The sequence below is a fragment of the Prunus persica genome, chromosome G1, assembly GCF_000346465.2.
Source record: "Prunus persica cultivar Lovell chromosome G1, Prunus_persica_NCBIv2, whole genome shotgun sequence".
NCBI lineage: Eukaryota > Viridiplantae > Streptophyta > Magnoliopsida > Rosales > Rosaceae > Prunus > Prunus persica.
Window position 1 is genome coordinate 352,136 of NC_034009.1, and position 27,430 is coordinate 379,565.

A 27,430-nucleotide genomic window follows, 5' to 3' on the forward strand; every position below is an offset into this window, starting at 1 on the left:
TTTATCTTCACCTTTTACAGCTTCCACCAAATTGGGGTCTTTGTGCAAGAAACCAATGTTTTACCTCAAATGCATTAACTTTAAAGCAGTTTTGTGTGCAAGCCTTCCATGCATTAACTTATACCTCATGGATATCAGTCAGATAATCTACACCCGTTAAGAAATCTAGGTTTCTTCTCTCTCTTCATGATCCTGATAATCTAAAATTATAATCAATATTAAGTTAAACTTTTTATTAGTTAGATTAAAGTGGCAAAACAAAAAAAGAATAATAGTTGAATTGCTGAGAATAAGTTACTTGTTCATGTATTGATGCTTGCTTGTTCAGCAGAATTTTTTTGATGAATTGGTGGAGGCTTCTATCAATATAGAATGACTGTAGATATGATTGAAATTCCACACAACCATTACTTTAAAATCGTCAGATTTGTCCCCTAATGGATCATTCATAATCTAATACGTCATGTCAAAGGCAAATAAGTGAGTGGCCATGCCTTCCTTATAAGCATAGTCTAAAATATCGATAATATCGACGAAATATTGAGAATATTATTGTTTTTTCGAATAATTGATATTTCGAAACGTAGCCATGCATATATCGTATAAATATCGAGAATATCGACGTCTATAATTTCGCTCACACTTCGGCAATATTTTGTTACAATATCGCTATAATATCGCTAAAATATCAATGTGATGAAGAAAAAAAAAGGCAAAAAAAAAAAAGGCAAAAAACACAAAGGGGATTCAAGGTGTTTCCTCTTGTAAAATTAGTCATCCTTGGTTTGCTTTGTATTGTGGCGTCCAAGTGGTAAGTTCTTTTTTCTTCTAAATATTGAGACATGGACAGGCAAGGAATGATGTACCTTACATTTCTTACTTTAACAAAGTTCACAAGATGAGGACCATGGGAGTAGGCGGGCAGGACCAGGAATTGGTGCCATAGGGAAGGACTATACTCGTAGAGAAAGAGGCAAGGCGATTTTGTCAAGTCAAGAAGATGATTCGTTATCTATAACTTCGGACTCTGTTGGAGTGGGAAGTAGTAATTATGATTATACTCATAATCAACCATTTCCCTACCCTTCATATCCCATTCTTTTTGGGAAGGAATCGAGCAGCTCATGGAAAGAATCCGAGACTCAATCTTCAAATGATTTTGCTCATGGACAACGTCAACCAATCTTGGATCTATATGGGTGACATGTTAACAATTACATGCAAAACTATTTTGGGGGTTTATCATTTGATGACTACTCTTCACAATACACTTATTCTACACATAGAGATGATGCAGATAGTGAAAAATTTGAACCTCATAGGAACTCTATGCGGTACTAAGTCACTTATGTATCTTACCATGCAATGTATAAAATGTAAAATATTGTAGTAAATCATTATATATAAATGATTGTGGTGTGTTTAATCTTCTTTCATTAATTACTATATAATTAACTTAAATTAGTAAAATCCATCATGCAATGCATTTCATTCCAATTTTTTGTAATAAACTAATAGATAATTGACTAAATAAGCATCCTCCAAAGTTACAATAAAAATTTCCCATGAAGTCCCATTTTTTTGGTCTCAAAGATATAAAGCTATAACCGAAAAAAGATATAAAGCAATGAAACCAATCAAGATTGAACAAGCAGGCAAACGAAAAAGGTACTGTTCAACTAAATATTTATGTGTAATGGATTGTATAATATAATTCTGGTATACAAACATTGGAGATCAAAACTGCCGATCACCAAATACATGCTATGATTTTCGATTAACCAAAATATTATTGAGAGGAATTGCAAGGATGAACAAGGATCTGGGGATTCAACTACCCAATGTAGAGAGATGAAGCAATCTTATCGCATTGCTTCACTATGATTTTCAGTCTCAGGACTCTCAATCATACATTATTGACACAAATGCAATGGGTAAGTCCTTCTACCTAGCATCCTTGGATAAATGATTGAGGGATTCGACTTTCCGAGCATTGCAGAGTTCATCAGTGCTGTCCCCCCTTTCGAAAACAGCTGCTGCCCCCATCCCTGTGCCTGCATTTTCCATATAAGATCCATTACCAACATTTTCAATGGGCAGTATCGATGTTTGTGTGCACACAAGAGGGGGGAAATAAAGGTTTACCTATGCACATAGAGATCACTCCAAAGCGGCAGTCCTTCCCACGACGCTTCATCTCATGCAATAAAGTCGCAACCGCACGCGCACCTGCAACAATCAAATGAGATTTCAATACACACCAAAAAACAGAGTAGTACAGTCAATGCTAAGTAGAAAATATAATACCTGTTGCACCAAGTGGATGCCCAATGGCAAGTGCACCTCCATTCACATTGATCTTTTCTGGATCAAGTCCCAACTTGTTACGGCAATATACATATTGGGATGCAAAAGCCTGCACAGTTGAGCATTTTCTATGTCATTTTATATTCACAGGGCTTAAAATCATATGTAGAAACTTAACTGCAATTTAAGACCTCATTTATCTCAAAAAGATCAATATCATCAAGCTCTAAACCAGCAGCCTTGACTGCAGCTGGAATTGCAACAGCTGGACCAACACCCATGATGGCTGGATCCACACCAACAGCAGAGAAACTCCTGCACAATGAAGAAGAGGGCAATATTTATAACATTCAAACACTGTGTCAGATATTTCAGATTAGCCCGGAGGCAACACATTAAACAGATGATAACATCAAGGAAAATATTGAGAAAACTTCATTCTCTTTGCCAACTATGATACCACACTACAAGGTCGTAAGTACAGAGGAATTGTAGATCCCATGTCAATAGGGAAACCCCGAAATGCTACGATCCTTTTGATCATCGGCTTTCTTTTTTTGGTCCATAGATCCTTTTGATTTGCTTAAAGTGAAAGAAACTTATTCTATTGCACAAGTTACAAAAACCGAAGTAATATAGTATACCAAAGAAAAATTGATCGTCTGAACATCATGGTTCAAAGCCTTGGAGTAGATATTAGGAAGCAAGTTTATAAAGCATGCTGATAGCAATAAACAAATGAACCCCAAGGTGTTCATCAGAGGCATGGACAAGTTTCTGGATACTGTGGCCTACAAAAATAAGACTTCTGAGCATACATGTTGAAAAACCACGGGAATATTGGAATCGACAAATCTGTAGCCCGCCATGACAAAATCAATTCCCTCCTGTCAAATAGATGCACGACATCAAGGAGTTGAATACCTGAATACACCAAGAATTGGCAATCCTTTTCGCTCAGCAATACTTCTCTTCATCAAGAGAACAGCTCCGGCACCATCACTAACTTGACTAGAGTTACCTAAACGGATGCACCGAATATGAAATGAAATGGATTCAATAATGCGATACTGTATTTTAGAAAAGGAAATGATGCATCATCAGAAAAACATACCAGCAGTGGTGCTCCCATCTTTCTTAAACACAGGCTTCAACTTTGCCAGGTCTGCCAATGTTGTGTTCCGAATCCCATCATCAACAGAGATTGTAACAGGTTTCTCCTCACCAGATTTTGGGTCAACAATCTATTTTAATTCAATGAAATCAGTAATACATAACATGCCCTTGCACGTGTGCATGCAAACATTATCTGCCAAATCTACAATCAAATTTTTAGATTACCTTGGTTGCCACAGGGATGATTTCATCTTTAAATTTACCAGTGGCAGTAGCAGCAGCTGCCTTCCTATGAGAGTCGACCTACCAACATATAATTAACAAAATCACTAACATAGACAAACCAGGGTACAATTTAGTACCAGACTGACAGATTAATCCAACTTACAGCAGCTTGATCTTGCTCCTGCCTAGAAACACCAAAGCGATGCGCAACATTTTCTGAGGTGACTCCCATAGGAAGAAGGCAATTCTGGGCCTGTTCAAAGATCTTCACCTGACCACAGTGCAAATTATCGGTAGACTTTTAGAACCCTGTCAAAAATAGCATTTCTGCAAGAAAATATGTTTCTAAAAGAAAAAACATGTGCAAGAAGAATGTATACTTTAGGATTAACTGATCCTTCCCATGCCATTGGATTTGCGGTCATGGATTCCAACCCAGCTCCAATTCCTATATGAAATAATCCGAGAAAAAAGGAAATTAAAGCTAAGGATACTTGTCTGAAGTGAACTAGTTCTGAGACGATTTTTTTTTAAAAAAAAATCGACAAACACTGACCAATATCATAAAATCCTGCTCTTATAGATGCAGCTACATCAGCAACTGCCTGAAGCCCAGATGAACATTGTCTGTTCACAGTTCTAATTGGCACAGTTTCTGCACATTACAGCCATCATGTGGATGAATAACAAACCATGACATACTCAAGGATCATTAAATTTTCTAGAGGAGTACATACCAGGGAAGCCAGCATAAAAGGCAGCCATCCTGCATTCACTAGCTCTTTGAGATCCTGGAGCTAACACCGTACCCACAACAATATCCCCAACCTCACTTGGGTTGAGATTGGATTTCTCTATAACCGCCTATAGCAAGGCAATCATCGTTTGAGTGAGAAAGAAATAGTTATTTTTATCAGTTGAAGATACAAATAGTTTATGAGATAGTATATAAAATAAACAAACAAAGAAAAAGCTTTAGAATTTCTTTCCACCAAACTTCACTAGAACCAAAGCAAAGCGAAAATTACGAAACTTGTATAACCAACCTTCAAAACAGGTGCTAGAAGATCATCAGCATGAGTATCTTTGAAGCCCCCACGTTTAGCCTTGCAAATTGGAGTCCGATAAGCACTGCAAGACACCAAAATTTTATATATATTTTTAAACTCAAACTTACTATAAAAGCACAATTAACAAATATCAAAGGCTTGATGTAAATACACAAAATTGAAATGAACTGAGGAGCATCATTTGCAAAACGAAACAACTTACGCTACGATGACCACATCATCGCCAAAGACATTTTTCCTTGCATATGCAGCGCTATCCCCAGCCACACACGCCGATGCCTGATACCCAATACACCCAATACACAAATCTCATTAAAAATGAGGAATTGAGACCAAATATACAAAATTGAAACAGCCAGTGACTCGAAAAAGAGAGAAAGCAATTGCTTTTCAGCCTTGGAGAGATTGAATTGAGCTCGAGTTCAATCGAGATCGGATGGTTGTTATTCAAAGCGACTGAAAGCAAATCCTTAAAATATTTCAATCAAATGAGTAAGGAGAAGAAGGAGAGGCTTACGGAGAGAGAAGAAGGGTCGGTGCCATGAAGAGAAGAGGAAGAAGGTCGAAGGTGGTCGAGCAGAACTCGTTGCCTGTTGAACGCTTTCTCCATTTTGGTGTGTACGTGTGAAACCCAGAAATTGGAAATTGGATGGGACGCTAAGACAAGCAAATGAAGAGTGCGTGTGGGATTTTATATATATATATATATATATAGAGAGAGAGAGAGAGAGAGAGAGAGAGAGAGAGAGAGAGAGATAGAGTAGGCCGCCTCCGTCCTCGGGCTGGGCGGTTAGATCTGTCTCAGACTATCTCAGCTAATACAAACAAAGATGACTCAATTTTACAAAAGGAAAATGCTAGGGAGACCAACTTTAGATACCAACTTGTGTACCAACTCTCTAATAGAGTATGGGACCCATTGTATTGGTGGGCTCCACCTCTATTAGAGAGTTGGTACACAAGTTGGTATCTAAAGTTGGTCTCCCTAGCATTTTCCTTTACAAAATTATGAAATGGATTTTTCTTCTTTTATCTTTTATCTTATCTTTTTATATTTTTTTAGTTTTGTTTTTCGCTCCATGATCAGGCGTCACCTCTCCAACTGCAAAGTAGACTTTACGCGCGCGCTTCTCTTCCACTCTCGCCTTCCTCGCGTGCTTTCTCCTTTCCAAATTCTTTTAATGTATTTTTCTTATATCATGTATTTTTCTTATTTGGGACCTTAAAAGAATGAATTCCATTCAAACACATGTTTTATTAAAATGGCAAACGGTTTGAACTCATGCAAGAAATTTTTGATCAGACCATGAGCCCATGACACTGCTATTTATATAATAAAATTACCATTATTATATGACGTATATATATATATTTTTAATATTATATAATAAAATATAAACTTATTGTGTTTAACATATTATTACAAAGTAAGTCTAGAATTTGCAATTATTCCACTAACATCTATGAACTGCATTTCAGAATTCAGGAGTAAGACTGAAATTTGAGAAAACAAGATAATGAAGAGAAAAAACTACTTTCCAAATTAATGATCAAATGAGAGTATTAAAAAAAAGGATGAATGGATGAGTAACATTTAATTCAGATTTTTATGTCATTTATAACTATTAGGTTAATTGAGGAGATAAATTGTCCACAATTCATTTTGCATTTTAGAAACTTAAGATGAAGATTAAAGTGATGAGTATATATAGTTTCGAAGAAAAAATTAATTAATTTTGGGGAGACTTAGGAAAAGCCCAAAGGAGAGAGAAAATTTTTAAAACAAGCAAAAATGGACAAAATTGCCCTTATTAATTTTTTAATTTCCTAAGAAATCCTTTACATTTGCATGTCTTTGGTTTGAAAGTTGAGAGGTTATTCTGTCTTTTTTTAAAAAGCTTTGGCTTTTTCTAAAAGTGAAAGTTTTTTTTTGGGTAAAACCTAAATTTACTTTAATTTTGTATGTGAAGAAGAAGAAGAAGAAGAAATGAAGCAACTAGTACAATACATACAATAGCAAACACGCGGTTTGGAGGGACGTGGTGTGTTTGGCGTGTAATGTGAAAGCAAAGAGAGACATAGAAATGCGTGCCCGCTTGGCTAAATGGAAAGATTGCATTCATTATCATGCTTTGTTTGATACCAATCCTTCTACAAACAGACAGTAATAGTCATCCAAACACGCAGGTAGCCAAGCCCCCACCACTCCAAAAATATAAAACAGGAAAGATGATAACATTCGCAATCCATTGGGTTGTGTCAAGGTATTAAATAAATGGATTGGGATGAATTGTTATTTAGGTTAACCTATTACCTCCTTTAACCCTTTTAACAGCTTAGCATATTTGACTATTGAAACTTCAAAAATTATTTAGCATATTTAATCTATTAAATGTTAATAATTTATCAATAATGTTACTCATATATAATTATATGGAAATTGATTGGCTCTTCAAAATATGAAGGATCATAATCGTGTTTTAGTGGGTTGATATGAATTTTTCATTATTTGAGTTCCTCGAGTCATTTTATCGAGAATGGCCATAGGCAAGGTGACAGTCATGAATGTCTCTCTAAATCTTTGTTTGTTATGAATTACTTATTTTCTTCTTTTATTTTATGTGACAGAAAGAAAACTAAAAGAAAAACTTGGAGAAAGAGAGATTACAATGATAATGATAGTGGGAAAGTTTGGATCTCTATGATAAGTATTTGAAGACATATAAAATTGAGAGAAGAAGGCCGGAGAGCTCTATGACTTTTCTTTACTTTCAAGTTTATAACTCACACTCCAAAGCAAAGTCTACCGCTTAATAATGAAGTCTTTAAAAATCCAAGAGATTTTGAGCACCAAAAATAGTGTAGCCCCGTGATTTTTATGGATTTGTTTTTCTGAAAAAGAAGACTTTAAAACTCCTAGTTATAAATACCAACAGTTTCAAACAGATTCTCCAAGAGAAGCAAAAGCAAATAAGGGAATAGATTTTAATAGCATTCCGAAAGGGCATGCTGATTTACAATCATCCAAGCATTCCTCCATTACATCTTAAGCTAATTACATGGAGCACATATATGATAGTGATTGATTTTATCTACCCTAGACAAGACTAGGTCAAATATATAAACTATACAACAACCAATGCGAAAAAAAACATACAAAACCTCCCCCCACCCCATCCTAAAATGGCTAGCAAAACAGGACGGGCATAACCTAACAAGGTAAGCAACTCAAAGAGATAGAGCAATTTACCAATGCCGCATGACAGCACGAAAGCGTCCATGGACATATTCCGATGCAAACTTAGGTACACTTAAAACCATGGCAGATTGACAAAAATATCACAAAGCCTATGAGAATGATGATCCCCACAACAATCAATTTTATCTTCATATTCTGAAACCACATCTTCCTTTTCATTTTTGTTCCCTGTGTCCTGAAATCTTGGGCCTACAACACAAACACACCATTGTTTTCAACATATAAAAACGCCATATCAACATTACAAAAGAGGAAAGGAATAAACTAAACATAAGTTATGCTTCTTCGACTAACCTGGGAGCGAAGATTATCAGTTTTGTCCACCAACAGCTCAATCTTCTCACCGCGGTCAAGAACCTGCAGAATAGATGAATTTCCATGACTAAAAATGGATGACATATTTACCTACTTGGAATCAGAATGAAAAGGAATTGGAATGAGAAATTCAGAATGGGAATTGAGTTGTTCCTATTAGTAATGTTTCCTAACTTTCAGGAATCAAAGCCACAACCACACCCTTATTCAAAACACCGACCTTCTCAATATTGTCCATCATAACACCCTTGACCTCAGTAACCTGAGCCTTCACTTTTGCAAGCTTGTTGATCTCTTCAGGATGATCCACACAGTACTTCATGTGATCCTTCAGTTTAGGTCTAAAACATCCATATAAGTGTTAAGCAAAGCATATTCATGAAGAAGAAAAAAAGGCGAACAATATTCATCGCCATGAAAAGGACATCATAAGATGAATACCCAAACTCTCTGTTCAGTCCATTGGCAACAGCAGTTCCAGCTTTCCCACCAGCATATCTTTTGTTGAAATCGTCCTTGACTCTCTCCAGATAGGCAATTGGAATTTGCCTGCCAGCAGATTCAGATGCAACTACGCAGTAAGCTGCAGAATCCAAAACAAAGACATTTAAAAACCTATCCTTACAATTTACAAACAAGGATTATCAACTCAAATTGCAGAGTTGGAAATTGCTTCAGTCAAATCAAATGCACAATGTTTTTTTTTGTTCATATGCAAAATTGACTAAGAAAACTAATACTGCAATTAAAAAAACGCAGCCGCAATCCAACAATAATCTCATGAATCTTAATCACCCAATCTTGAATGCATACCATGCAACCATATAGTTACAAAATATTTGCTTTAAAAAGAATCAACGCAATCAGCGTTTTCATAATCATAGATACATATACATATGATCTTCATTCCAACAAAAGCAAATTACAAAACGCATGGATCAAAGCCAACGATAACGAACAAATCTAAGAGAAGAATCAGACATTGGTAAGAAAGATTTGAAGGGCATGTAAATGCATGGGGGACTCACTGAAGCCGTTTTCGACGAGGTAATTGAAGGTGTGGCCATCGCAATTGTAGGTGAACTTGTTGTTGGAGGAAGGAAGCTTCTGAAGGCATTGAGAGGCAATGGAGGTGAAATTGCCGGTGAACTCTGTGTACTCGGCGAGAATCACACTGCCTCGAGCGACGAAGCTGTAGATCAGAGATTGTTGCCCCATCTCAATTCCAATATAAACAAACCCTAACCCTAATCCGAATGGGAATGTGAATTTACGCAGAGAGAGAGAGAGAGAGAGAGACGTTATGGAAGAACGAAAATGCTGAATTTACGCAGGGAGAAAGAGCTATATACTTTTTTCTTTTTCTTTCAAGTGTGTGTGTTTGTTTGTTTATTTATTTTTTCTTTTCTTTTCTCATTTTTATTTTGAATTTAATTTCGTGGAATGGAATGGAACACGAGATGTGATGAAGTATTATTTTGTGCTTTGGAATTTCACAGTTACACGTAAAGTGTGTCATGTATGAATTTCTTTATAAAAAAATAGAAAAATAAAATAAATAAAATATTGTTTGAACGGAAATGAAGGGTGCATAGACCAAGGCGGGAAGCCCCCCAAATAAGGCTGTCCTGCTCCTCCGCTTCTCACTGGTAGCGGTCGCAACAAATGTCTCAACCTTCACTCATTTGTAAAAATAGCAAACATTCCATCTTCTTTTTTCTTTTTCCTTTTTAATCTCTCTCCTTTCCTATCCTGTTCCCATTTTTTCAACGAGAATATAGAATATTTGCTTGGTTATATATACAACGAGAAATCACCGAACCAAACCGATCACTAAATGAATTAATTTGATTAAATTAACTTAAATCAAATAAAACTGGATCGCACCCATCTCTACTTTCCCTATCATAATTAGGTGCATAATTAAAAATGATTTTTGCCCACATTTATCTTGTAATCAATTTGTGTGTATTTGATTTGACAGATGGATGCAACAAAGGAAACCAGAATTTTTAGGGTCAGAAATTAATTAGGAGACTGCTATCTGCTAGAGCTGATGAGGGAGGAGTGAGGCCTATGCCGTGAACATTGGAAACTCAGAAAACATGTCTCAAATGGGAGGCAGTCAAATCCCAGTACTTGCTAGTGTTTCAAACTTGGCTTCTAAAACTAAACCGTCCTAGATGTATGAGAAGGTAATGTTTATTCTTCTACGTCTTTCTCTTATAGAAATCACCAAAGTCGGATATTGATGAAGTGAGACCTAATTCATATGAAGATAGAACAACAAGTGCCCTTTCTCTTCTTTTATTATTGTCATCCTTTTCTCTCTCGAGTTCTTCTTGAATGACATCTCTTTGATTGCGTCCAATTTCTTCGTCACTTGAATGCAGATGTTGCATGTTATTAGCTATGTTCATGCATCTATATACTGCAGGCAGGGCAGTTGAGTTACTCTCTTGTTGCATTTTATGTTCCTTTTTTCACTCTCTTGATTACCTCTACTCACCTAGGACGTTAAAACTCCAACACTTTTCCTGCTGAATGAATCGAAGTAGCCAAGTTATCATTTTCCTAAATGTTACTAGGAACAGAGACGACGTCCTTTTTCGAATGTTCAAAAGAATTTATGATATGTTAAATTAATGGTTTTACCAAGCGTCAATGGTTCTTCACCCACTAAGAAAGTACAGGTAAAGTAGCAAGGAGAAAAAAGAAATGAAGGATTGAAAAGGGTAAGCATCTGAAGAAGAAAAACACCAATGAACTTCCAGCATAATGTGCAAATGAAATATTTGACCCCCTTTCCCTGGAGAGTGGGGAAGGAAAAGGAAAAGGAAAAAGAAACTTAAGTCAGGAAATATAGGATTTTTGTCAAGTCTAAACATCAGAGATTTGTACCTTATATTAATGTTGGAAAATTTATTTACAGAGATTTGTAGGAATAATTATCTAACACTATAGTAGCTGTACTTATAATAGACTTATAGTACATTTGTCATGGCACCAAGCAATGGATGCCACCTGAAGTTCGAAAGTTTTTTCTTCGAATTCAACCTGAAAATTCTTGACATTAGTTTGTATAACCTTAATTTTGTTATCATCATATCTGCATGCCTTGATTGTTGAGGTTGACACCATTTGGAGGATTGATTACTATCCAAAGCAAAGATATTATGATTGCAAGCAGCCCTGCCCAGACATATACAATAGTAGGTATCCTTCCTCTCCTTCCCATCAAGCCTTTCATAAATGGGTACATGTGAGCCAACACCCAGAAACTGAAGAAAAGTCCTCCGAGTAGCTTATTCCATTGGGGTATCACTTCGTATAAGGTCCTTGAGATTCCGATGACCATTGCAATAATATTGATGATTATGATTGTCAGAGGCATTAAGAAAAGACTTGTCCATTTGACAACGTATAGGTCAGCGTAAATGTCTTCTTCGTCTTCAGCTGTAGACTTGGAGGTTAAGGTGAAGTGAATTTCGATACCGGCTACAACTTTGAGGAGACCCTGGATGACAGCTACAAGGTGAGCACTTGTTCCACCAATGAGCCAAAATTGCTCATTACGCCACCATTCCTCAAGGCCAATGCCTGACCATCTCACTTCAAGTAGGGAGAGCAGACAGAGACAGATAGTGATGATAAGGAGGTAGATAAGGAAGGGGACACTTAGGCCTGCAACTATGAATTGACCTGTGAAGAGGCAGAGTGCAGGGAGGAAACAGTAAACAACCAGAAAGATGGATGTGAAGGGATAAATGCCGACGTTGAGGTATGCAATACGCTGTAGAAACTTGAGGCGCCGGCATGCAAGAAATGCATTGTTCCTGGAGTAGAAAATTTCCACTGAACCAGTGGCCCATCGGAGCACCTGGTGCAATCTGTCTGTGAGGTTGATAGGTGCAGTGCCACGGAATGCATCACGCTTCGTGATGCAATACACTGACCGCCAACCACGATTGTGCATTCTGTAACCTGTCACCACATCCTCTGTCACTGATCCATAGATCCAACCTATCCTGTCTCCCCATTCGGTCTTGTCCTCGTACCTGTGTGTGCAAACATTAACTAATTAACCCAAATGATCACAGTGTTTCGCAAAACAAGGAAGAGTCTACATAACTGGTCTAGAACTAGAAAAGTGCTTCTTTCAACTGGTTTATATGCATATATAGATTATGTACCACTTACCAGCAGGAAATGACAGCAACTGCTTCAGCAACAGTTGGGGCATCGAGTGGGGGACGTGGTTCGAGCAGAGCGCCTGGAGGGCGGCCATTCTTGACCGAGGAGTGATCAGCAAGAGGACGTCCGTGATACTCAGCAACGCCTATGGAATCAGTGAACATTTGTGAATTTCCAAACTTCTTGGGAAGGCCTAAGTCAGGGTGAGTCGCCAGAGGTTGTTTTTCTGAGTCGGGTAGATCTGGATCAGCCTCTAACTGCGCCTCAATCTCATGGTAATTTGGAGCTGGGGCTTTGATCGTCCCAAACATTCCTAAGTACTCATTTGCCCTTGGCGGGTGGAACCCGTACAGTGCAAAACGCCTAAACATGCACCCAGTTCCCACATACACTGGGCCTTGGAGACCATCCAGGGCTCTCATATTTCCTGTTGTTTTACAATTATATCCAAGCAGTGTCATCACTTTCAATTTCAGTTTAGCTATATATCAAATTCAATTAATTAGCCAAAGTCACGCATGCATGATCAAACATTACCATCAAAGAAGACTGTGTTATGATTTGCATAACGGTCAGATGGATCGATCCCTTCAAATCTCTGAGGGAATTGTATGTAGCAAATCCTGTCTCCACCCCGGTCCATCATGAAGCACATTCCTTCCCTTATAGCCAGAGAGTTATAGATATAATGGTCACAATCCAAGTTAAGTATGAAGGGACCATTAGACAATATTGCTGACGCTCGGACCATGGCATTCATGGCTCCTGCCTTCTTGTTGTGGTCATATCCAGGTCGCTTCTCTCGCGAAACATATGCAAACATTGGGACTCGAATGTCCACCCCTGTGAAGTCTAATTTTTTCTCATCAGGAAAACCCATTACAGCCTCCATCTCTGGGACCTTACTCATAACCTGCATGTATGTTCACAATTATATTTGAGGTTCAAACTTTTAGGACTTGTTTTAGAGATATACATACTTATATATAGGGTATTGTTATATATCCATCACCTGTAAGATCCCAGCATGGTCTCCTTTTTTGTGATCGGCGCAAGGTTCGAGCCATGTTCCTGGCCAATGTGTCCCGTCAGCCATCCACGTTGCCTTAGTAACATTGCTTGCCTCACCATCCGCTGGCTCCGCGCCATCTCCACCTCCACCAATACTTCTCTCCTTGGAAAGCTTCCTTTCATTCACGTCCTCTCTAGAGTTATACATTTCACTTCGCTTGCGGATAACATCAGGAAGACCGTTGATCCTAACTTTAAATTCATCATATTCTCTCTTGATCCAACGGCGATCCTTGACAAAATCAGGCCGCTTCTTGTTCTTGGTGGGGTCAACTTTGCTGTTAAAGTAGCTGTCTGGATTCCTAGGCTCAATTTCATGTTTTCGGCAAAAGGGTACCCAAACCTGCAGTGCATATGAATGTATGTATGTATATTTGGACAATATATAGCTAGAACTAATTAACTGACAGGAATCAAATTAATTCAATTAGCATGACTACTTATTTATGTTTTTCTTTTCTTCTTGTGAGGATAGCATGATTATTTTTGGGATAAGAAATATACTTGCATGACAAGTTTCATGTCATTATTTAATTTTTTACCACCACTAATGAAATTGCAATATTGAACCAACCTCAGCAAAGTTAACAGCCTCGGCCATGGCCTCAAATGTGAGAATGGCACCACCATCATCTGAAATGTAGCATGAAAGCTTTTCCACGGGATATTGAGCGGCAAGGACGGAAAGAATTGTATTGGCAGTGACAAGAGGTGGTTCCTTCTCAGCGTCGGCAGTGGAGATGAAGACATCAACACCGGGAAGGTCAGAGCGCCCAGTAGGGTTGGTGGGAGAAGGTTGCTCAAACTTGTCACGTAGAGCATCCAAGTCCGTGGCACGATTTATGGGGTTCTGCTTGGGAAGAATGTCTAAAATCCATGAGAATGCAAACCAAATCTCACAAACTATGGACATGCCCCATAGCCACATTGCATCAGGGTTTGGATTCTGGACTCGCCATAGTAGGAAAAGGAACAGTACTATCAAACGGATGACCACAAGTAACCTGCATAGATGTACAAATTAAATATGCTGGACCTGCTAATGCCTTGGCTCCTCATGTAAATGATTGTTTCTTCTCTTAGTTGGTGGGAAGGCATTCTGTCTCTCATTTTATTGTTTCTTTCTGTAGTCAGATCTTTTGGGTATACGCAATTATTACAAAGCCATATTTGAGGAGGGAATCATAAACGAAACCTGGGATGCTCTTAACTACTTGAGCTACAATTTCGTTACTTTCTTATCTTATTTTTAATCCCCTTGACTTTGTATTTTTGATAGATTTAATAGAGAACAAATGCACATAAACGTATTTATATTCATTAATTAATGGACACAATAATTGAATTGTTTGTAAAGGAGCTGGTTATTGATGAAGCAGGTAGGTACCTGTAAGGGCTAAGAATAGCAGGGGGGATTTTAACCTTCCTGGTGAGTGGCTTCCATGGTTTGTCAATAAAATCCTGCATGCTCATTTCGACTTCCGGTCCATACTTGTTCTCTTGCTTCTCTGACCAATATGCGTTTCCAATGCCATACGTTCCTTTGGTCTCAAACAACCAACGATTATGATCAAAGTCCCCAGTTTGGCTTCTCAACAGTATTGATTTGTTATTAGATGAGTTCATCACTGACATTCTCCTATCCGCCTTTGCAGCTTCACTATCAGCCCCACCATCATCGTCGCCCCCTCGCCTAGACTCTGCTCCAAACCGTGATGGCCCATATGGCCCCGGACCATCAGTTTTTGAATCCGAGGCCGTTCCTGCACCTGATGACCCTGCCATTGGCTGGTTGTCCGGTGTAGGGGGCATCATCACGGTGTAATTGATGTAGTCATTTTCGCCCGAGAATTCCCCGCTCATGTCCAAATCGTCGTCCCGAGACAAGCTCATCACACGCCCACTGGACGTGCGGCGAGCAAATTTGACCCCCTGCGGTGGACGGCCTGCAGATGAGGGTGAGGACGACATTGTTTTCTTTGATGAGTTTGATGAAGTTGCCATATCTGTGCCGTTGATGTTGTGATGCTTTTCCGATTGTATTTTAGCTACAAGACCCAAATGATCACATTTAACAATAACGGATTACTTGCGGCGCACGTAAAAATAACAAGTAGGGAATAATTCCATGTGGGGGAGACGGAGGCGAGAAGATGAAATGGAAGTGGAAAGTATGGAGAAGGAATTGGATATGTTGAATCACTGGTTGAAGGAAAGGCCAAATATGGTTGATAAGTTGAATGGTCCGCAATTTGCTTCTGTTTTTAGCGTTTTTCCCTGCACCGGATGTCACTCCCTTGTTTCAATCTCAATCTCATAGTTTATCAATACGCGTACACGTTTAAGTTTTAACAATGTTCTTTTTTAAATTCACCTTTTAGTTGTACATCGACCTGTCAGGAAACTCGTAAGTTGAATTCCCCATCACTAATATTGCTTGTATAAAAAATAAGGTCAAAACTATAAAGAAACAATCCCACAAATTAAAATTTTGAAAGACTCCCTGCAGTTCTCACCAAGTCCGCTAACCACGTTTTTATCACAAAACATCCCTGAGTAGTTGGGAAAAAAAAAAAACACTAATATCATCGATGGCCATGAATAGTTAGATTTTAGTGTAATTTATTTTGGGGACATTTGTCTCAAATATCATCGATGCAATGGTAAAGGTTATTTGTGCCCACAATACATTACCAATAAAAAAACACAAATCTTAACATACAAAGTAGTAAAACATACATAAGAACAAACCATTACTAGTCTATCTCTGGGAATGTTTGAAAACTAGCCAAGTTTTGGACAACAATTTCATAGGACACACCAAAAGAAAAGACTGAAGCGCCTACAAGAGGATGAGAAATGGCAAGGCAACGCTACTCCCACTACCTCCTGTGAATTCCTTCACTCTTTGGGCCTAAGCTCAATGCCTTCCACAATGAGGCCGGTCTTACAGTTGTAGTTACTAGTTTCCATTAGACTACACACTACAGTAGCATTATCTTCTTCGGTGACAAACTCACCCATCTCAATCTCAAACCACCCATCGCCTCTGTATCGAGCATGCGGAGGAGCTGTACCTTCATAATTTACAGGGTCTAGGATCACACTATGCTCAACCGCAACTGCGCTATGTTCATAAGCGACACGCAATGTAACAGGAGTTGCTGCAGTCCCTAGATTGTGTTGTGATGAGAGCTGATAGACAAAATAAGCTGCATAGGTTGTTCTTGGGGACAAGTTTTTAGTCTCTATGTATCCCTTGATGTCAAGCCACCATACATAATTGAGCTTAGCCACTTGGGAAAACCTGTCATGTGATTCACATATAACATATTATTTCTGATGCAGGGTTTTTTTGGTCATAAAGTATCCAATTCCAATAAAAGATTACTTATCCTACAACTCAGGTATGAATTAGCATCACTCAAAAATATAATTGAAGTGATATTTAGTAAGATAATGGTGGAGAGAGAGAAAGAGAATAGAATACCTAGACTCTGGCAGAGATATCCACCGCCAATATCCGGGTGTATCTCCCCATATAACTGAAAGCCCTCTTGCCCCTACCATATAACATTTTTTGCCACTCTGCTTTTCTAGTGCCATGCTCTGTGTCAGAAAAAAAGAAGCTTGGACGATTCGATGATCTTGTCATCCATTATTCATAATTAAAGTAAATACTGTTAACATTTTGCACAACACTCCCATTGATATCATGGATCATCATCAGTCTTTTCATGAATTATCTAAAATTGTCAAACAAAATTTCTTTTTGCTTAAATAAATAAAATAGCAAATTTAGTAAAGCATATCAAAGAATGGGATTTCTACTACATAAATTGCAAAAATCTCCCAGTATCTAAAACCTATTAAATCTTAGAATCCAATGGAAATGGGTTGATTCTTGAAGGAAAAGTGATAAATCATATAAATTTAGGAAAAAAAAAATTGAATGAATGGGGTTTGAGTTAATTACCATGTTACCATTGCCTATGATGATGGGGTGATTGCAAAGATGAAAGTAGAGATCCTTCTTGGACAAGGAGTTCAAAGAAGTGGAAATGATTTCCTTATAATCCTGGGGCAGAAATCTCTCCCACACTATATCAGAATCCGCAGCAATTCTAAAGAGGGAAGAGACAAGCGATGATCTGCACGCATCCAGAGGGGTTGTGCAGGAAACGATGTGGGAGATACATTCTGCAGGCAACATGCTGATGATACTCATCTCTGCTTCTGCTTTTGCTTCCTTCATTTTCTTATGTCGATCGTCTCTCTTTCCTCCCTTTTCCTCATCAGCTCATAGAGTTGAGCACAATTCCAAGTCAAGTCAACCCACTTAACCGACAAAAACCATTTTTTATATATTTATTTTAATTTTAATCAACGGGAAGGGACCGAGGGAAATTCTCAATCTGCTCTAGCATTGGGGATATGGCGACACATGTAACTCAAACATTGGGGGTGAATACGCCCTTTTTTTTTTTTTTTTATAACTTGTCAATGGGGTCTTTATTCATGCCCTTTTTGTTTTGTTTTGGAGATAACTTGTCAATGGGGTCGTTAATAAAAAATAAATAATAAATAAACTTGCCAATGAGGTCTGGCGTGATTTTTTATAATAAAAAAATAGTTAAAGTTTACCCAAAGCTTTTATAAATGTTTTGGTCCTCCCGATTACTTTGGCAGCTATTGTTGGTTTGAATTTTTTATATATTTTGTGAGATGCCGTTATATATAAAATTCTAGCTTCAGCACTGATTGACTGTTTTGATGTCAAACTAAAGGGCTCAAACATTTGTTGGATACAAATGAAGCGCAATTGGGGACAAAATTGGCAAACTAGAGGGGGCTTCCAAGGCCAAAATTTGTCATTTAAAGTGACTACTAGTGATAAAAGGATAACAAACTCTTTTAATGTTGCATCTGCCACATGGCGGCCAAAAATATGAAGGGAGAAATTTTTACGAAATAATAGTGTAGTCATAAGTTAAGCACTTGACAATAAAATTGGATGAGCAACGAAGATTATTTTGAACGAACGTTAAGTGAAATGCAGAGTCTCAGTTAAGATCAATGCCTTCCACAATGATGCCTCTCTTACAGAAACTACTAGTTTCCATTAAACTACACACTACAGTAGCATTATCTTCTTCAGTGACGAACTCACCCATCTCAATCTCAATCCACCCATCAAGTCTGTATCGAGCTTGAGGACCAACTCTACCTTCAAAAGTTAGAGGGTATGGTGTCACACTACGGCGGCCTCCATAAGATAGAGGGTCTAGGATCAGACTACGCTCAACCGCAACTGCGCTTTTTTCATAAGCGACGCGCGATGTAATAGGAATTTTTCGTGTCCACGTAACGTGTTCTGATGTGAGCAGATAGACAAAATACGCTGCATAGGTTGTTCTCGGGGACAAGTTTTTAGTCTCTATGTATCCCTTGATGTCAAGCCAGGATATATAATTGAGCTTAGACACTTGGGAAAACCTGTGATGTCAAGCCAGCATCAAAATGTCAATACAATATTCTATGACCATAAACTCCACTCAGTAATAGTATCATGTCAGGGATTAAAGGTAAGCCATAGCCACTTTACTTTCTCATAACCATGCTTATGTATATCATGAGAGAGAAGAAATTGTATATCATGGGGATATCACTCTTCTGCTATCCCTATCCAATCATGTTCCGCAATGTGAAAAAGTTATTATGCGTGACAAAATATGATTGGTTGGGGATAGCAAAACAGTACTACTATCCCCTAGATATACAAGTTTTTCTCATTCTGACAACATTTTATATGTCAAACCCCACAAACTCACTATAAAGGCAAAAAAATCACACCTTCACAAGGTAAATCACGAAAAAAATAGAAGTGATATTTAGTAAGATATTGGTGGAGACTGGAGAGAGAATACCTAGACTTTGCCAACATTTTGGTGTATCTTCCAATACAACTGTAAGCTCTCTTGGCCCTACCATATAACTCTTTTTGCCACTCTGCTTTTGTAATGCCGTGATCTGTGTCAAAGAAAAAGAAGCTAGGATGTTGTCGTTCATTATTCATAATTAACGTAAGTAATACTGTTAATATTTTGCACAACACAGGTAGCCATTGATATCATGGATCAGTCTTTTCACGAATTAACCTAGCTATTCATGCCACACAGTAACCTAGCTACTATCTAACACCAAATGATGACCCAAGAGAATCAAGAAATTTAGAAAAATGAATTAATGGGGTTTGAGTTAATTACCATGTTACCATTGCCTGTGATGATGCTGTGTTTGCAAAGATGAAAGTAGAGATCCTTCTTGGACAAGGAGTTGGAAGAAGTGGAAATGATTTCCTTATAATCTTGGTCTTGGGGAAGAAATCTCTCCCACACGATATCAGAATCCGCAGCAATTTGAAAGAGGGAAGAGACCAGGCATGATCTGCACGCATCCAGAGGGGTTGTACAGGAAACGATGTGGGAGATGCACTCTGCAGGCAACGTGCTGATGAAATCCATCTCTGCTTCTGCTTCCTTCCTTTTCTTATGTCGTCGATCGATCCAAATCTCTTCCCTTCCTCTTCCTGGTGATGTTCCCTTCATATCACATATCATACAAACTCAACTTACTATACTAGCTAGGAGATAGTCATCCTCACGCCCTTGCTATTACAATAGACATCCAACAAGCCATTAACCAATCAACCACAATAAAGCCCGCAACTTTGTGTATTGTATTATGACTCGCTCTAATTCGCTGTATGGAAACTGTAAAGAAAAAATATGCAAAGGTAAACTCTTTTTATAGGTTGTGAAACCCTAAAAATGAACGGGCCTGTAAATGGATTACATTTGGATTGGATCGATCATTTTATATAGACTTCTATAAAATCATGATTGAATGCACCTAAATTTTTAAACTTCTTTAAAATCTTTGAAGATCTAAATTGAATACACCCATTAAGGATATTTTTTTGAGAAGGAGAAATTCATTCATAAAACCACAGACGTACAAAGAGCGACATGATACAGTGGCCTCGTTAAAACCTTCTTAGGACATCCTCAAGTGACAAATCCCAAGGGAGGAAAGAGTACCACACATGTCATGGACTAACATGAGAGTCCAATTCAGGTCACTTTGGACCATTACAATAAAAGAACAAGTCAAAAACAAAACCTAACACAAATACCTCCGACGAGAACCGCAATTAGAGACCAACACAATAGACCCACATGAGAGGACTGTAGAAACCCCAAATAGTAAACCCACAGGAGAGGACTGCAGAACATCCCAATTGTCAAAAGAAGCCTTATAGGAGCAAAATCATAGTCCTTTGACACCCATATAAACTGTAAGTCATACTATAGCAGAAACCAGGAGAGAACACGGAGGACGAACATAGAAACAACAGTAAAAAGACCCATGAGAAGCACTCCACTTCAACTCAAAACCTGACAAAGAAAACCTCCTATGACCAATCATAGTTCTTCAGTCGGCGCAGAGTAAAGACGAGCACCACATCCCAACAACTACCACCAGCATCGCTGCAGCCGCCGCCGTTAAAACAGAGACAAAACATCAGCCACTAGGTATCACAACTCTCCCAAGGAGAGACACAATCCAACGTCACTACTGTCGTTGCCGCCGAAACAAAGACAACACTAGTTACCTAGAACACTGCAAAAACAACCAAATAAAATAAACAGACAAAACAGACCTAGATCCAAATATATCTAGATTATCTGGGGAGGGGAAGGGGAGTAGAAGAGGGGATAAGAGGAAGGGAAAATAGGGGAGAAAAGGAAAGGGAGATGGGGAGAGGAAGGGGAACATGGGCAGAGGGGAAGAGGGGCAGTGGCCACCTCCCTCCCCCTTAGCTTCCTCGCAGTTGGTTGTCAACAAGGAGAAAGGGAATTAGAGTGCGGCTATGGCAACTTCCCACCCATTATCATATTTGACTAAACAAATTGGGATAAGATTATTATCGCATTTATTTAAGATTTTTTTTTTTCCTTTTTTGAGTACAAGCAATAGTCTAAACTAAATAGAGGGGAGGGAGTTTTCTCATACACGATGCCATGAGAATTCGAACTTGAGACCTCACAAATCAATGCCATTTTTCACTGGACTAGACCCCATTAGCGCATTTATTTAAGACGTAGAAAAGATTAAAATCTCATTAGTAACTTCATTCTTTTATTTTATTTTATTTATGTTTCATTCTTTTAGAAAAGAAAAGATCACACTCTGCTCAATATTTTATTTATGTTTCATTCTTTTAGAAAAGAAAAGATCACACTCTGCTCAACCGCAACTGCGCCATGTTCTTCATAAGCAAGACAAAGTGTAATAGGAATTGTTGCAATTTCTTGATCGTAGTCTGATGAGAGCTGATAGACAAAATAAGCTGCATATAGGTTGTTCTGTGATTCGATTCATTCACATATATATATATATATATATATAACTTATATACACATCAAAATGTCAATGCATTCAATCTTTGAATCATGCTAGCTTCTTCTGAGGACACTATAAGTATCCAATGAAAGATTAATTATATCCTACACCTACAACTCATGTATGAATTAGCATCACTGAAAATACATAATGGATATTGTGGTAGAGATATCCATTTCCAATATGTCCAACTGCAAGCCTGTTGCCCCTACCATATAACATATTTTGCCACTTTGCTTTTCTAGTACTGCCATGATCTGTTCTGTGTCAAAGAAAAGAAGCCTAGCCATTGATATCATATCATCAGTCTTTTCAGAGTCTCTGTTAACCGATTAAGGTAATGAATAGTTAGATTTTAGTGTAAAGTCCTTCGTGGAATCGTGGGCATTTCTCTCAAATATTATCTATGCAATGGTTAACGTTTATTTGTGCCCTAGCCACAATAGATGCTACATACATATTTATACCCACTAATATATTATATAAAAGAAACCATAGCTACTACTTCATCTCTTGGAACTGTCTGAGATCTAGCAAAGTTTTAGACAATAATTTCAAAGGGCACAATCAAAGATGGAAGCTTACTAGAGGATGATAAATGGCAAGGCAACGTTACTCCCACTCGTTTATAAAGCTTTCTTCCCCTCCTGTGACTTGTTCATGGAATCAATCCTTCATTGCTTGGGCCTAAGCTCAATGCCTTCTACAATGAGGCCGCTCTTACAGAAACTACTAATTTCCATTAGACTAAATAGCACAGTAGCATTATCTTCTTCAGTGATGAACTCACCCATCTCAATCTCAATCCACCCATTGCCTCTGTATCGAGCTTGCGGAGGAGCTATACCTTCATGAGTTATAGGATCTAGGATCACACTACGCTCATCTGCTGTGCCTTGTTCATAAGCAACACGGAACCTAAAAGGAGTTGTTGCAGTCCGTGGATTGTGTTCTGATGAGAGCTGATAGACAAAATAAGCTGCATAGGCTGTTCGTGGGGACAAATTTTTAGTCTCTATGTACCCCTTGATCTCAAGCCACCACACATAATTGAGCTCAGCCACTTGGGCAAACCTGTGATGCGATTCATTCACATATAAATATGCATCGCAATGCAACGTAGTAATAGTAATCATGTCAGGGTTTAAAGGTAGCCATATCCACTTTACTTTCTCTGAACCATGCTTCTCTTCTGAGGACACTATATATATCAAACCCCACAAACTCACTATGAAGGCAACAACATCACACCTTTGCAAGGTAATTCATACTTAATCAAAATCGCAATGATATTACATATTCTTTCTGATGCAGGGCCTTTTTTTGTCACAATCTACATTAAGCATATTCTTTCTTATGCAGGGTTTGAATTAGCATCACTCAAAAATATAATTGAATTGATAAATAGTAAGATAATGGTGGAGAGAGAGAATAGAATACCTAGACTCTGGTAGAGATATCCATTGCCAATATGGGGGTGTATCTCCCCATATAACTGTAAGCTCTCTTGCCCCTACCATATAGCATTTTTTGCCACTCTGCTTTTCTAGTGCCATGCTCTGTGTCAAAGAAAAGAAGATAGGAAGGATGTTGCTTGTCATCCATGGTTCCCAATCATAGTATAATAGTACACCATTAATATTTAGCCATTGATATCATCAGTCAAACTTAGCTATTCATGCCACCCAGTGACACTAATCCCCATAGACAGAAAATCAAGCTTGTTGATGTTCAAATTTCTTTTTTATTTTTGTAAATAAAATAGCAAATTTAGTAAAGCATCTCCAACAATGAGTTTTCTATTACATATAATTGCAAAAATCAAAAGTTTAAAATAATTCAAAAAGTTTTTTTTTTCTTCTCTTAAATCAAACATCTTTCCTAGTATCTAAAACCTATTAAATCTTAGAATCCAATGGCAATGGGTGATGATGACCCAAAAGAGTTCTTGATTCTTTAAGGAAAGGTAATAAATCATAGAAATTTAGAAAAAAAATGAATGAATGGGGTTTGAGTTAATTACCATGTTACCATTTCCTATGATGATAGGGTGATTGCAAAGATGAAAGTAGAGATCCTTCTTGGACAAGGAGTTCAAAGAACTGGAAATGATCTCCTTATAATCCTGGGGCAGAAATCTCTCCCACACAATATCAGAATCCGCAGCAATTCGAAAGAGATGAGAGACCAGCGATGATCTGCACGCGTCCAGAGGGGTTGTGCAGGAAACGATGTGGGAGATACACTCTGCAGGCAACACGCTGATGATATTCATCTCTGCTTCTGCTTCCTTCATTTTCTTATGTCGATCGTCTCTCTTTCCTCCCTCTTCCCCATATTCTCTTGATATCTCAGATCATTTGTTGCTTTCAGATGTGTAGGTCCCTTCATAGTGCAGTGAATATTCTTTGACGCAAGCAGCGGCGGATTCAGAAATTTTTTAACGGAGGTGCAAAATTAATTAAGTATGAAAAATAGTTTTTTGGAATAATCATTTTCTCAAGATAATTTTTGGCGGTTTTTATTCCTTATACATCAAATAAGAAAATTTGATTTTATGGGATTTTAGTACGAAGTATATATTGGCTTAATTAGCCATCATTTTTAGCATAAATCGTATTTTGTACTAAAACTGATTTTTCATATTTTGATTTGGTAGGAATTTGATTTTCTAGTATTTTATTTGAATCCAAATGAGGGGTACTTTCTTATTTACATTGTAAACTTAAGTAAATAGAATAATATAAAAATAAATTAAAGTAAAAGGACAAAGACATTTACTTAAATATTGAAAATGGAAATAAAGTAATCTGTACACCAGTTGAGCAAAGTGGTAGTTTGAAGCACCTACAATGATTTTTTGGGCGAAGGGAGATGCAGCTGCACCTCCTTGCACCTTAATGGATCTGCTTCTGGCCGCAAGTTTAGAAATTTTGGAGAGACAATTTTAACTTGTATGAAACGAAAATAACATTATTTTAATATTTCTGATTAACAATGCTATGACATGCGTGATAACCTTTTCACATGATATGGCATTAATGGTCTTTTTTTTTTCCTAATTAATGGTTGGAAATAACAAAATAATATTATCCTCATTGTAGGGCCAAGTATGAAGACAACTAGGAAAACTACCCCCAATGACGAATCATTTAATGATTTGAGCATTGCAAGGAATAAACATAAGAGAGACGTTAGAAGACCTTTCAAATTTCAAGATGAGTGTATTTAATGGCATGTTCTCTAATTCGTAATCAAAATTAAAATAAGGAGTTGAATTCTGATCACAGATTACTCGTGTGTTACTTCACATAAAGAAATGTAATTACAAGTAGGGCTCACACTAAATTAGGTTGGGGTGTGCAAGATCCAATCCAATTTGCTCAAGCCGATCAATCCAATTCAATCCAATCCAATTTTAATCAGTTTCGGTGATTTGGCGAATTGGATTGGATCCTTAATTTTCAAAATCGACATGATTGGATCGGATGATGGATTTGCTTGTGAGAATCTAATCCAATCTAGTTAGTTCATGCTTCTTTTGCTTATAATTCAAAAAGTTATGAACATTTTAAGTCATTTAATGGAGTTTTATGCTTAATATTCCATAGAATCAAAACATTTTCACTAGCATTACATTTATATTTTACTTTTAAGTCTATTAAAATGTTTGATTAGATTAAACATAATAATAAATGTTTTATATTTCATTATTCTCTTTTTTAATTATGAAAACCAATCATCCAATCCAATATCAATTCGATCAGATTGGATTGAAAAAATCCATAATCCAATCTACTTCGAATTGAATGCGGACTGGATAAATTACATTGATTTCAAACCAGTGTACAAAATAAATTGAGAAAATGTAAATTGTAATGAAGGGTATTTTGAAATATAAAAAGTACAATAAATCATATTTTATTAGGTCACATACTGAATTGGATCCTTTTCATAAGGTGTTACTTATAAAAATCTTATTAGGCCTCAGCTCAATACATTTCACAAAGAGGCCGCTCTTAGGATTACTAGTTTCCATCATGCTACACTCTAGAGTGGCATTATGCCCTTCATTGAAGAAGTGACCCATCTCAATCTCCATCCACCCATCTCCTCGGTCTCAAGCTCCTGGAGGCATACCTTGTGGGGAGTCGAAGATCACACTGTGCACACTCATAACTACACCTTGATCATAATTGACGCGCATGATGATCGGTGCTCTTTCAAACCCGCTTTTGGATTCCGGGAGCCGATAGACTGGGTAAGCTGCGTAGGTTGTTCCCGGGGACAAAATTTGAGTGGCTATGCATGCCTTGATGTCAAGAAAGAAACCATGAAAGTTTGGGCTCAGCCACTTGGGAAAACCTGTGATGTAGTTCACATATGAAGCAAAATCTCAAGGGGCTATAACAACAACATTGTTGAGACTTGAGAGTGATAGAAGTGGTGGTGCGTCTCAAATGGAAATACCACCACTCACTCACTTTTTTTGTTTTTATTTTCTTTCTCCCTGGAAGCACCAACTACTACCACGCAGTCATTGCCATATAAAAGATACAATCTTTTTTTTTATTTTCTTTTTTTGCCGTTAAATAATTTAAATCAATATTTCGAAATTTTGATTGGGCAATTTACAGTGATCCTAAAATATTATGGCTTAACTTCTGAAGGAAATTTTGGGCAACTGTCCATTCCATTATGATTAAGGAATTTTCACCCACATGTATTACAATCGCAATTGGCTCTGCAAATAGTTATATAAAGATTATCTTTGCAAAACAATCCAACTGGAGATTTTATTTTATTTTATTAATCAAAAATAAATTTCATTAGATTAACTTCAGCATATTTTCTATCAAATAATTATAAATAGATATTTGAATTGAGCTATATTAATTATTGAAATGTGAAGTTTTATGGCATGTTGAGCTTTAGGATGGTTTCGTATTCTAGAAAATTATTTAACTATGGAGCAAGTTGTGGATTTGTTGGTTGTAATTAGGCTAACAATGTTGAAAAATACAAAAGGAAAAAGAATTGGATTTAGGCCCAAACTGGCCGAACCAAACCATCTTAACTTGATTTGGTTTGGTTCGTTTCTTCATTAATTTTATTAATTAAACTGTTATATTGTAATTTATTCAGTTATAATTTTAAAGTAAAACCGATCCAATCCAAACCGTACTCACCTTTAGTCTGAATTGAACTAAGACGTTATCATGAGAGTTTTAATTGTTACGCAAACTTTTGATTTTAAAGATCATCAATATTTATTTTATTTTGATTTTTTTATAGGGTTATCTTAATTTTCTCAATATTTTAAAAATAAAAGAATAAAACAGAAGGAAAAAACAAAAACAAAAAAGCAAATTGGCACACACGCATTTAAGTGGTATTTTTATTTTTA

At 37.4% G+C, this 27,430-nt stretch overlaps 5 protein-coding genes across 7 annotated transcripts; all 5 read right to left on the minus strand.

Annotated features, from left to right (window-relative positions):
* LOC18788473 (3-ketoacyl-CoA thiolase 2, peroxisomal) lies at nucleotides 1,658-5,432 on the minus strand. The gene is made up of 14 exons (XM_007225680.2): nucleotides 5,236-5,432; nucleotides 4,921-4,997; nucleotides 4,695-4,779; nucleotides 4,386-4,512; nucleotides 4,205-4,303; nucleotides 4,029-4,096; nucleotides 3,812-3,919; nucleotides 3,649-3,726; nucleotides 3,422-3,551; nucleotides 3,232-3,328; nucleotides 2,499-2,622; nucleotides 2,308-2,416; nucleotides 2,146-2,229; nucleotides 1,658-2,054 (listed from the first exon to the last, which is right to left on the minus strand). Exons 1-14 carry the CDS (start codon nucleotides 5,326-5,328, stop codon nucleotides 1,945-1,947), a joined length of 1,389 nt encoding a protein of 462 aa, XP_007225742.1. The 5' UTR covers nucleotides 5,329-5,432; the 3' UTR covers nucleotides 1,658-1,944.
* On the minus strand, nucleotides 7,682-9,594 carry LOC18792115 (putative vesicle-associated membrane protein 726). Its single transcript, XM_007226063.2, has 5 exons — nucleotides 9,321-9,594; nucleotides 8,734-8,875; nucleotides 8,513-8,633; nucleotides 8,272-8,334; nucleotides 7,682-8,166 (listed from the first exon to the last, which is right to left on the minus strand). The coding sequence occupies exons 1-5, from the start codon at nucleotides 9,508-9,510 to the stop codon at nucleotides 8,020-8,022; spliced, it is 663 nt and encodes a 220-aa protein (XP_007226125.1). The 5' UTR covers nucleotides 9,511-9,594; the 3' UTR covers nucleotides 7,682-8,019.
* Nucleotides 11,320-15,561, minus strand: LOC18792473 (cellulose synthase-like protein D1). Its single transcript, XM_020554806.1, has 6 exons — nucleotides 14,945-15,561; nucleotides 14,132-14,561; nucleotides 13,499-13,900; nucleotides 13,024-13,399; nucleotides 12,493-12,913; nucleotides 11,320-12,350 (listed from the first exon to the last, which is right to left on the minus strand). Exons 1-6 carry the CDS (start codon nucleotides 15,559-15,561, stop codon nucleotides 11,396-11,398), a joined length of 3,201 nt encoding a protein of 1,066 aa, XP_020410395.1. The 3' UTR covers nucleotides 11,320-11,395.
* On the minus strand, nucleotides 16,163-17,895 carry LOC18791890 (putative F-box protein PP2-B12). The gene is made up of 3 exons (XM_007225540.2): nucleotides 17,534-17,895; nucleotides 17,048-17,166; nucleotides 16,163-16,864 (listed from the first exon to the last, which is right to left on the minus strand). The coding sequence occupies exons 1-3, from the start codon at nucleotides 17,810-17,812 to the stop codon at nucleotides 16,459-16,461; spliced, it is 804 nt and encodes a 267-aa protein (XP_007225602.1). The 5' UTR covers nucleotides 17,813-17,895; the 3' UTR covers nucleotides 16,163-16,458.
* On the minus strand, nucleotides 18,452-24,389 carry LOC18788201 (putative F-box protein PP2-B12). 3 transcript variants are annotated; one of them, XM_020568352.1, is made up of 4 exons: nucleotides 22,609-22,702; nucleotides 19,824-20,159; nucleotides 19,485-19,541; nucleotides 18,452-19,053 (listed from the first exon to the last, which is right to left on the minus strand). In XM_020568352.1, the coding sequence occupies exons 2-4, from the start codon at nucleotides 20,012-20,014 to the stop codon at nucleotides 18,621-18,623; spliced, it is 681 nt and encodes a 226-aa protein (XP_020423941.1). In that variant the 5' UTR covers nucleotides 20,015-20,159; nucleotides 22,609-22,702; the 3' UTR covers nucleotides 18,452-18,620. The 3 variants fall into 3 exon arrangements, 2 of the variants coding, with proteins under 2 accessions (XP_020423941.1, XP_007226015.1); XR_002272505.1 differs by lacking the exons at nucleotides 18,452-19,053; nucleotides 19,485-19,541; nucleotides 19,824-20,159 and adding exons at nucleotides 20,530-21,240; nucleotides 23,464-23,582; nucleotides 24,047-24,389 and having other exon boundaries at nucleotides 22,609-23,097; XM_007225953.2 differs by lacking the exons at nucleotides 18,452-19,053; nucleotides 19,485-19,541; nucleotides 19,824-20,159 and adding exons at nucleotides 23,464-23,582; nucleotides 24,047-24,389 and having other exon boundaries at nucleotides 22,393-23,097.